This window comes from Schistosoma mansoni, chromosome 1 (assembly GCF_000237925.1).
Source record: "Schistosoma mansoni strain Puerto Rico chromosome 1, complete genome".
Classification (NCBI taxonomy): Eukaryota; Metazoa; Platyhelminthes; class Trematoda; order Strigeidida; family Schistosomatidae; genus Schistosoma; species Schistosoma mansoni.
In genome coordinates this window covers 48,420,219-48,432,293 of record NC_031495.1, presented here as the reverse complement: position 1 = coordinate 48,432,293, position 12,075 = coordinate 48,420,219, and the positions used below count along the sequence as shown (strand labels likewise).

At 36.0% G+C, this 12,075-nt stretch overlaps 1 protein-coding gene across 1 annotated transcript; it reads right to left on the bottom strand.

Moving 5' to 3' along the window:
- Positions 1–952: 952 nt before the first annotated feature.
- Positions 953–1,696, bottom strand: Smp_147880 (hypothetical protein; the record flags this gene model as incomplete). The annotated part of the gene is made up of 2 exons (XM_018794659.1): positions 953–1,018; positions 1,085–1,696. 2 exons carry the CDS (start codon positions 1,694–1,696, stop codon positions 953–955), a joined length of 678 nt encoding a protein of 225 aa, XP_018649049.1.
- Between the last annotated feature and the right edge of the window lie 10,379 nt (positions 1,697–12,075).

The window sequence follows — 12,075 nt, the reverse complement described above, 5'->3', positions numbered from 1 at the left end:
CAAGCGTTAGTCAACATTTATAGTCAGGCAAAAATGAGTGACAGACATATGATGAATAAGATACGAAGTGTGTACACATATACGCTCATATAAAAAGTACTCAAGGTTAATAAGCAAATGATTAACAAGATCAAAAGATGACTCAATGTACAGGTGAATTGGCTTGGCCAGCAACTAGAATAAAGTATATGGGCTTAACATAACAACCGATACTACAGATACGCCAATTTACTTAAAACTTGATATGGTACGAACCGTCATATAGAATACATTCGTATTTTATTCCTACAACACCTAAATCACGTTTTGGTCAGAAATAGGCTTGAAATAAGGTATGTCTACAGTCCTAAGACTGTCGATGATTCTTGGGAAATTCAGATCCATATCACGACTGGAGATATTATCATTAAGCTACTCTGTACACGACCGTCTCTCGATGCTGATATATTTACGCTAAATGATCACTTGATAGTAATAAATATTCAATTGTTTAGTTCTTAATGGTAATTAAATCCTATGGATCGAGATGGAGAATCTTAAATCTTTATGCAGAAAACTTTTAGTTTATTAAGTTTTATTTATTCAAATGGATCAATAGATTACTGTTGATGTGTAGGTTTATATTTTGGTGTCTTACCACCATCATGAATAATTTCTGAACTCCATTTTACGATAATTAACAGCAAGTTTTACAATATATGTCTCGTTTTATATTAAACTTGTAATCTGTGTGTAACAAAATCCCGGTGTTGATGTTTGAACTAAAGTCAAAACCAAGCAATGATTTATCAAGTTAAAAATAATTATACGGTATGGGAGTTAGTACAGAAACCTTATATTCAATAGTTTAGTTGCTAGTTTTTTTACCAGAATTTCACGGCTAATATACAACAAATGATATGAAAATAAGCTATTTGCTTCTTTAATATTTTCTTTTACAAATACATGATCATCAAAGAATACAAAATGCTCTACTAATATTATCGTTAGCACCATTTCTTAAAATTATTTGGTCAATCTACATATTAAATCAAGAAGAAAAAGACTGCTTTCCAAGTAAAACAAGCAAAGATAATCAACTTACTTTATCCAGGGAATAGAACATGAAATCTGTATGATTTCTACCATAAGATTTCTTGTTATTAGTACCTTTAAGCACTATTCGATTTGTTTCAGCATTATTCATTTCAGAGGAGAAGTATACTGAATAACTTGTCTTGGGATAGTGACAAATTTCTGACTGACTACTGTTATCATCTGAGTCTAAACAGTTTCCCGATAAGAAATGACTTTGGGAATTGTAACTGGTTTGATAGTTTCCACATGTTTCCTTATTTTTATTAGAAAAGTCGCCATCTATCCCCGGTAAACTTAAAGGCAAATATGATGAAGGACTTTGTTTAGACTGTGACTCGATCTGAGAATTTCTTTGAACTTGTTCGTTTTTTTCATGAGAAGCATTTATGTTTGTAGCTTCTGAAATAATATTTGGTGATGAAATATTTTTATGTGTTTTTGAATAACTTGTCTTTTCACAGTATCGGACATCATTCATACAATCAGAATTAGTATGAGTTACTTCGATATCTTCTGACTTATCTGATTTGTTTTCATTTTTAGGACTTTTTGCATTACTTTCTTGCTTATTTAAGTAAGGTAGTATTTCATGTGATATCTTCGGAGCTACATCACACATTATAAGCTGTTTCTGATATAATAGCTTAATCTAATTAAAAAGGAAATTTTATCACAGTGAAATTATTTATGTGCAAACGTAAAATTTTAATAATTTATTAAGTGGTAAGAAAATAAATTATATAAGAGGACTGAGATACTTGCATCATAAAAAGATTCGTCAGGACTGTTGAATCTTGTGTAACATATGCTCAGAATCATTTAAGTCAAGCCTTAAAATAAAAAAGCCTTTATTGGTGTTAAAGCTTCGAAAAGAAAACCTTATTGATAACAATATTCGGAAATTCTTAAAATTTATTTCAACAATGTTTAATGGGGACATAAAAACGTTCCCATCTGGAAAATTCATTTTAAGATACTTTACAAATCGTCTGAAAATATAATTTGTTTACCATTTCAACAATTATTTGTTTGCAAGTAAACTGTTTTGAAAACATAGTTATTACATCGGCCTAATTGGTTAAAACAGGATTCATATAAAAACCAGTGAAATTCACATTCTTATATAGTAGGAATGTAATTCCAATACAACTCTAGATCAAAACACATTACATTATTATATTATCATACTATCATAAGGATCTAAATATGTGTTTGATCATATTATATATATATATATATATATATATATATATATATATACCGTTTCTCAACAGTTGTTATACGAATTTATTTACGTTAACTCAGTACACTATCAAAGTACGTGAGTGACTATTCGTATCAGCTAACAAAAGTTACCCAAAGAATGATATTCAGGAAAATAAAGTTTGCAGGTTTACTGATTCTGGTAGGTAGTGAGACTATGATATATCAAATTACGACGTGATTGAAGCACCATTGTATTCTTTGATTTTTAGGTTTGTCTTTCTAGCACTGTTTATCTTATTAGATCTACAATTCCAAGAATTATTAATAACATAAGTCATATAAGAATGAAAGGTATGGACGAAAGTGGTTTGGTTACATTATGGAAAGACTTTTTTATTAGCTGATAGTCAGTTTCAAAGGGGAATAAAACAGATTTCCAATATTTTATGATCAACAACTGTTGACCAGATTGTAGTAACTTCCGGTTTAAATAATATGTAAACATAGTATTGTGCTACATTTATAATTATAAGTTAGATGTATAACTCTTGCTTCTTGCCAAACGTTTAACTGTCCTCAAGCGCTGATACCCATAACTTGGATAAACAGATGTAACCTTTAAAGGTCAATGAGTTTTGAATGACAAAGGTAGTACTTGTGCTAATTAGGTTTTTCTAGTATTTTCGTATAAACGGTCAAACAAGTATTGTCCCATAGGATCATGTTGAAAACACATTTTAAAATATTATCAGTAATTTTTCTAATAATACAAAAAAAATAATCTCATGAATCCATACTCTGTAAAATGTATTGTGTGATGTTCAGTAGCCGCGAACGAGGTATTTATGCTTCTGGTAGGATATTTAAGGTTGTACATGACAGCACAGTATCAGGATAATGTGAAGGCAATTTTACCTCAGTGTCTAAATTTGTTGTTCCTATGTGAGGTCAGGCCTCTCATAAAGTGTTTAGCAGCCATAACAATCCGGAAGTTTATGTTTTGCAGTTTTCTCATTAACTAACATCCATCAACTTAAATTGTGAATCAATATATATTAATAAAAATATTTAGAGGAAAGATACTGAATTTTTAACGATTTAAAATCGTCATAGAATGTAATACTCTGTAATGATCATTAGCAGGAAGGAAGTATTTCTATAAAATATGTAATACTTGGAGTACTTTATGGTAAGTTCTAAAATTTTAGGTGAAAAGATAAAACACGTGTATAAAATATAAAATAACACATCCACTTTAAAAAAGTTATCTTGCTATTACAGGTAATAATATAATTAGGAGATCTAGTCCTAATTGTTAGTCTCTCCTTGGATTTTTTTTAACTAAATGTTTGAAGCTTTTCCTACATTAGGATCAACTTGTCCTCATATTAATTACATACCCTCCTTCTTCACAATACAGAGGTGTTTGTTATTGAGTAACTACACTTGCAAATGCGACTGACTTGCCTCTAAAAGGCTGTTAACTCCCCAAAATATTATTTGGGAACAAAATTAATGAGACCATTAATACGAATTTTAGTCTAGAAACGAATGGAAATCATTTATACATTTGCTTATTCAAAGACACATAAAGTAACTGACGACTAGATGTTAACAAACTTTGCTTCGTTTCGATATAAAACTGAGCCCTATATTCACTGTTTTAACGGTTTTATAAATGGCCTTTATTTCTGATTAATTGTAAAGTTTTTATTTTCCGCCGACGAATAAAGTGGTGGTACACTGAGATACATGTCATCTTAAATAAACAATAAAATCTGTTTAGAACTAAAAATGATGAAGGAAAATTATGACTTTAAGTGGCCTTATAAACAACAAGCACACTCATTTATGCATTAGAGAGATAAGAAATAGATGTTTTCTAACACTAATTCAGTGACGTGAAACTAAAAAACTGTAAAACTAGTTTTTTATCTACCTGGAAACACTCAATAATTAACTCTTATCTAGCTGCGCCATCAGATATACTTGGTAATTTGAGTATGATGCCGGCAATAAAAGTGTTTATGCAAGTCTAGTGTGATAGATGAGAAGATATAAAATTATGCGGTACGATAATCCCTCAACCACTTACACTCATAAATAAGTTATCAGTGATTCCCCATTGACTGTAGATAAGTGGCTCAATATTTCTATCTATCATAGACGTCAAGTTCATTCTGTCATTAAATCACTGAGATTTAGCTAAGAAAGTCAAGTAGTAAGTATCTATGTCGGACTACGTTGCCCTAAAGAGATTAATTTTAACTTGGTAAAACATATGACAATTCATTAGGCATAGATGGACGTTTAAATGCTGTAGAATATAACTGTCTTTTAGCTCTAAACTTTCGGAAGTATGAAAGAGTTGAAACATTATCATGGTAGCAAATGTTTCTGGATAATATTTCATTTGACTGGTAAGTGAAGTGCTTCTAGTAGACTATTTTAGATATTCATATGGTGGTTATTTTAAAAGCTTGAAAACTCGGAAATTTTTAAATTCGACGGAATTCGGTGAATTCGCCTTTTTGTCTAAACATGAGTAATGTCCTGTGACTTCAGACCACAAAAAAATTTTTGCATATACTGTCTTTACTATCAAGCAAAACAAAAATAGGGTAGATAGTAGTTTTGAAGGCTTCGAGGATAAGCAAAGTGTTACTTGGGTAATTCACGACAGAGTTACCGTAATTACGGGAAGATAAGCGCATTAAAGACTGATAAATACCTATTACTGCATGATTGTCAGCTTAACTATAGATTAACGTACTAAATTTTTGGAACTCAGATTTTGTATTTCTTATACGATTAATTCAATTGGAGGAATTGTGTTGCTAGAGGCTAAAAACTAACTTTACGAAAAGTGACACACAATTTGAAAGTGATTAAGTATCAGAAATTATGGTAAATACAGTTACAACTAGCAGGACTATAGAGAATAAAAATCATTTCTTCTAATATAATTACTTACTTACTTACGCCTGTTACTCCCAATGGAGCATAGGCCGCCGACCAGCTTTCTCCAACCCACTCTGTTCTGGGCCTTCTTTTCTAGTTCTATCCAGTTCTTGTTCATTCTTCTCATGTCTGTCTCTATTTCTCGCCGTAATGTGCTCTTTGGTCTTCCTCTTCTCCTTTGACCTTCAGGATTCCATATGAGGGCTTGTCTTGTGACACAATTGGATGATTTCCTCAAGGTGTGCCCAATCCACTTCCAGCGCTTCCTCCTGATTTCTTCCTCTGCTGGAATCTGGTTTGTTGTCTCCCACAGTAACTTATTGCTGATAGTGTCTGACCAACGGATCCGAAGTATCTTGCGTAGACAGCTGTTAATAAACACTTGTATCTTCTGGATAATGGCTTTCGTAGTTCTCCACGTCTCCGCCCCATACAGTAGAACTGTCTTCACATTTGTATTGAAAATTCTAACCTTGGTGTTGGTTGGCAATTGTTTTGATTTCCAGATGTTTTTCAGTTGTAGGTATGCTGCTCTTGCTTTGCCGATCCGCGCCCTCACATCTGCATCTGATCCACCGTGTTCATCAATGATGCTGCCCAGATATGTAAAGGTTTCCACATCTTCCAAAGCTTCTCTGTCAAATGTAATTCGATTGGTGCATGTTGTGTTGTATTGGAGAACCTTGATTTTCCTTTAGTGTATGTTGAGACCTACTGCTGCTACACTGGTCGTCTTCTCCTGAATTTGTTGTTGCGTTTGTGATGGAAGAGCCAGATCATCCGCGAAGTCTAAATCGTCAAGCTGCATCTTGCCTGTCCACTGTGTTCCGTGCTTTCCTACAGATGTTGACATCTTCATGATCCAGTCGATCACCAGGAGAAAGAGAAAGGGTGAGAGTAAGCAACCTTGCCTAACACCGGTCTTTACTTCGAACGAGTCGGTGAGTTGTCCTCCGTGGACGATTTGGCAGTTTAGTCCATCATAGGAGTTCCGTATGATATTGACTATCTTCCCAGGCACACCGTAGTGTCGAAGAAGCCTCCATAGTGTCGTCCTGTCCACGCTATCAAATGCCTTCTCGTAGTCGATGAAGTTGATGTAGAGTGGTGAATTCCATTCGATTGATTGTTCCACAATGATACGTAGAGTTGCGATTTGATCTGTGCACGATCTATCCTTACGAAATCCAGCTTGTTGATCTCGAAGTTGGGCGTCCACGGAATCCTTCATCCTGTTTAACAATACTCTGTTGAAGACTTTTCCTGGTATTGAGAGAAGAGTGATGCCCCTGTAGTTGTCGCACTTGCTGAGATCGCCTTTCTTTGGTATCTTGATCAGAAGTCCTTTTTTCCAGTCTATTGGTACTTGTTCTTCATCCCAAATCTTACTGAAGAGGATGTGGAGTATCTTAGCAGTTGCTGTTACATTTGCTTTCAGTGCCTCTGCCGGGATGTTGTCTGGTCCCGCTGCTTTGCCGCTCTTGATTTGTCTAATGGCCATGCTGATCTCTTCAATTGTTGGTGGGCCAACATCGATTGGGAGGTCCGTGGGTGCTGCTTCGATGTTGGGTGGGTTCAGTGGAGCTGGTCGATTCAAGAGTTCTGTGAAGTGTTCTACCCACCTGTTTCGTTGTTCTTCAATGTCGGTGATTACTTTGCCTTCCTTGCTTTTCACTGGTCTTTCTGGCTTACGGTAATTTCCAGCAAGTTTCTTTGTTGTATCATACAGTTGTCTCATGTTTCCCTCTCTTGCAGCCTTTTCCGCTGTCATTGCTAAATCTTCCACATATTTACGTTTGTCGGTTCTGATGCTCCTCTTCACTTGCTTGTTTGCCTCTGTGTATTCGGCTTGTGCCTTGGCTTTTTCCGCTCTGGTTCGGCTGATATTGATTGCTGCCTTCTTGTTCCTCCTTTCTTCAATTTTATCCAGTGTACCAACAGTGATTCATTCCTTGTGATGGTGCTTCTTTTGGCCCAGAACCTCTTGACATGTTGAAACGAGTGCCTCCTTGATACCTTTCCAGTTGCTCTCCATGGTAGTCCCCTCTCCATTGAGTAGATCATGAAAGGCCTGGAACCTGTTGCTGAGGGCTATGTTGAATTTGTTGAGTTTGTCAGCATCTCGAAGAAAGGCCGTATTAAACTTTTGTGATGTTGTCCGCGCCGTTGTCCAGTGCTTCTTGAGTTTTAGTTTCATCTTGGCGACCAGCAAATGATGATCGGATGCTATATCAGCTCCTCTTCTGGTTCTCACATCCTCCATCGTCCTCCTGAACCTTTTGTTGATGCAGATATGGTCGATTTGATTCTGTGTAGTGTGATCAGGTGAAATCCAAGTGGCTTTGTGTATGTTTTCGTGTGGGAATATGGTGCCACCTATGACCAGTTTATTGAAGGCATATAGGTTTGCAAATCCCTCACCATTTTCGTTCCTTTCTCCCAGTCCATGTTGTCCCATGACGTCTTCGTATCCAGTGTTGTCCTTTCCAACCTTGGCATTGAAATCTCCCATCAGAATGGTCAGGTCCTTGGTTGGGCACTTCTCGAAGATCGGCTGCAGCCTATCGTAGAATTGGTCTTTAGCGTCTTCATTGTAGTCGTTGGTAGGCGCATAGCATTGGATGACGTTCATTGTAATGCCCTCTCTCTTTGTTTTGAAGGAGGCTTTGATGATCCTTGGTCCATGAGATTCCCATCCAATAAGTGCATTTTGTGCTTTTCTGGACAGCATCAATGCCACTCCTTGTGTATGTGGGGCATTTTCTTCTTCATGACCGGAGTATAACAGAAGTTCTCCTGAAGACAGTCATTGTTGTCCAACCTGCGTCCAATGTGTTTCGCCGATTCCAAGCACCTCCAGGTTGTATTTTCTCATTTCTGCAGCAATTTGGAAGACTCTTCCGGTCTACCACATTGTTCGGACATTCCATGTACCTATAAAAATTGTCACTCTGGTTGTAAGAAGGTGCATCAGCCTCATGACTTCCGAAGGAACTCGGCTTTCATCATGAGACGTCATAATCATTCCTTCTACTCCCAGGGCAGAGTTTGAATGGTTTGAATGATTTTTTCTGGTTAGCGTTTTTTTAGCGAGTTGATTTTCTACGGGATGGGGTCGCTAACCCCATGCCCAACCCTCCTCCTTTACCCGGGCTTGGGACCGGCAGTAACCCCCAGAGGAGCTACAGGCGGAGTTCTAATATAATAGTAGTATAAAAATAATATCTTGTTGCACGAAAATGTTATTTGGTTTCAATCTTAACTTTCCACTGAAAATCTCCGAGGTTGGTTAAAGCAGATTTATTTTGTAATCACCTTTTGCTGTTATTTGAACTTTTTCATTGATCCACATAATTCGAACAATTGCTATTATAGACTGTAAATTTTTCGTCAAAATATATTACCTTTGATCTTCCGATTTGTTTTTGAACACCCCATAGAACGACACATTGATTACTGCTCAAGAATACACTGCTGCACATGAATGCATCCTGTTCTTAATTATTCGCCGTTACAATAACAGAAATCTAATATATTTGCTATCTATATTTGCAGATTACAGTGAAATCCGCATCACATGCCTGATCTGGATACACATCTCGGATCATCGCAATTATATTTAGGATTACTGACTATTTATTATTGTTGATTAAAATGTCAAAATAAGCTATAGCACACTCATTCCTAACAATTTAGGTAACATCCGGTATATTTTCTTTGTGTGTATATTTTATATTTTGTGTAATAAAACTTTGTCACTATTTCTGGCAATGATGTACTATGGTCTACCACAAATCCAAGATACAAATATGCGTGATGAATAATTAGAAAACGGACCTGTTTATTTTTTATCTGCTTCTTCTGTTAGTGGTGCGCTTTTTGCTATCTTAAGATTATTTTTTAAAGTTTTGACTCATTGTATTAACTAATAAAACATATAGAAATGCATAGACAAAACTGCTGGTTTCAAAGAAAGCTAAGTGATTTTGTCAGCAAACCTTGTGTATTAAGGGAGACTTTTGAGAACACAATCTTTCAAGAAGTGCAGTGTCGCCTCTTTTAAGCACTATACAACACTTTAGGAAGTTTAAGTAATTACATCTTAGATATATGAAGGCTTGTATGGCTATGCAGTTTAATAGTATAACTAACGGTGCTACCTTGAATGCTCTTCTTACAAACTTATTGGTGAAAGTGGTGGTAAATGGTGATTACCGAATTTGTATTTTTATTAGACCAGTAAATTTTACTTCAAATGGTAGCACAATTTTCCCATAGAAACATTCCTATATTGCTTAGAATACCACCGTATTTGATCTTACCCTAATTTGAAGCTGGAAAAAGATCTTCATTTTTGTTGAATAAAATGCACTTTAACTAAGAGGAAACGGCCGGTTATAAAAAACATCACGGGCATAAAGCTATTTAGTCTCTTCCAAGCAGTTTGTATGGATGTTTTTGTTTTTTGTCTAAGAGATATTTGACTTCACATGTATGTACTAAACACAATTAAATATGAAACACGAAATGAGACCTAAGCAAACATCAGACGCTTTTACCACAGGTTCAGAATTGATATCTTGTCAATATCTATATCAAACGTTACTAAAAGGTAGTTACAAAAAATATTTGACATCAAAGACATGATTCGAGAAAAATAATTATTCGTGAAATGAAAACATTATGAGAGACTTGAAAACTTAGCGCTTAAGGCAAGGTAAAGAGTGAATGTATTTGCGCTATTGTAAACGATGATCATGTGAACGCCAACCAGGTAGTCTACACCTATTAACACAACCTGACCCAGTTGTCAATGTCTTCGTAAACCGAAGCCATATTTTGGTCTAGCTACTCCTAGCCTCCTAGTTTGCTTCTACATCAAGTAACATCGCATGTCTAGGTAGATAATAGTTGGGTTTTGTAGCACATGTCCCAACCATTCCAGCTAATGAAGATCTGCTGCCACATCAATTGATTTCTCATCCTTATCTAGTAACCTGTCCCTAAATCAGACATTACACACTCTGTTGTTTCAAAATACATGAGCAATGCTTCGAAGACACCTATGATTGAATAGTGGTAACCCCCAAATACCATGTGTACTTGATGGTCATGTTTCATATCCACGAAGGTGGACGTATAAGACTGCTGTGCAACAAATTCATCCTTTGGTTGCCAAACAGATACCTTTTCTGCGCCACAAGTGACATAAGTTGACAAAAGCCTGTAAAGCCTAGCTCCCGTGATGGATATGAACATAAATGGTTCAAATGATTGTGGACGGAATAGAATAAGCTTTCGCTTATCGGGCTTCCGTCTCTAGTAGCAGTGGATCACCAATACCTCCAGGCAGGAACCATGCAACAAATCACAATAGTAAAACCATCACACCATATTAAGAGAAAAAACCATCTAACACGTACAAAAAGAAAATATTTTTCATAATGTGGATATATGTAGCTTCAAAACATTATTTCAGAAGCAATATTTGCAGAGATGTTAAACCAACTCACAGGAACTAGTATCTATTTTATATGTTCGCTAAAAATGTTGATTTAAACAAAATATCCAGTTTTAAATAATGTCTGTTGAATTTACAAAAACAAAGAACTCCAATAGTGAAAATCACTTCTAATTGTATAAACTCATCGAAGCTTCACGTTTAAAATACAGTTTTCATGAATATGTATTCTGTTGTATTTGGCCTCATTAACTGCATTCTCTACATTCATAAACTGAACCTTACTTTTGATTCAGATACGCCATTGATTAATTTTATTTCTGACTACCGTTACCCTATCCATTTCTTCTCATGTTTTTTCCTGAACGATTTGTCATGTGTTACTGTTTCAGTTTGGAAGAGACAGGAGGTCAGATGACCCGTGTTGGTCCTAGTAATGATGGCCCCTCAGTTGATCCAACTTTTTTTTGGAAGTGTCGATGGGTGGAGCTTCAGTGACGTGGATTCCATTCATCGATGATTCAATGAGAAAGTCAACAGTCATCTGACAAGCAATTTGTTCTGGGCTTGTGAATATCTTTTGGAATATCCTCATAAATTCTCTGTTTTGGGATACAAGAAAAATACGGGCATATCAGATGCGAGTTTTTCGCTAGGTAATTTAAAGACTTTGATGGAAACGCCAATGGTTTTTTATATGACAGTAAAAGAGGTTTAGTTTATTCAGTCGAGTACCATGCGGGAGCTTTGCCATTCCGGGAATCAGCCTAATTCCAATTCTTCGGATCTTTTCCAACAGCTCACTGTTTCTTTTAAGGCGTGTGCCGGCTGCTTGTATGCAGCACTTAATTTCAGAAAGAACGAATGCTAATGGCCTTAAGTATTGATCATAATGTTCTAAAACCTTTGGCGGCTATCTCACGGCAGTGTGCAGTAGAATTTAGGTCTTGGCTAACGATGAACACTAAGTAATTGTGCTTCTGGGCAGCAAGTAACTCGCTATTATTTACAGTGTATTTGTACCTTGTGGGCCAATATTCATCATGATGCACTTGGAAACATTTATAGGTAACTACCGAGTTTTAGAACATTCGGGTAATTTCTCCAGGTTATTTTGAAGCTCGGAACTATCACCCTCACTTTTTACTGCTCTTCACATGTTGTCATTATCAGCATATAACAAAACCGATGGTGAGAGGGGACTAGATAGGTCATTTACATACAGGAGGAACAGCTGTACTGTGAGGCACTCCGCTAACAACAATTTCCCAGCTAGACAGCATTGAGTTCTCCTGTAATCATTGTTGATGCACAACAAAGAAAGTCGTTTGTTCACATTAATAAATTGCCTTCCATTCCGATACTACTTA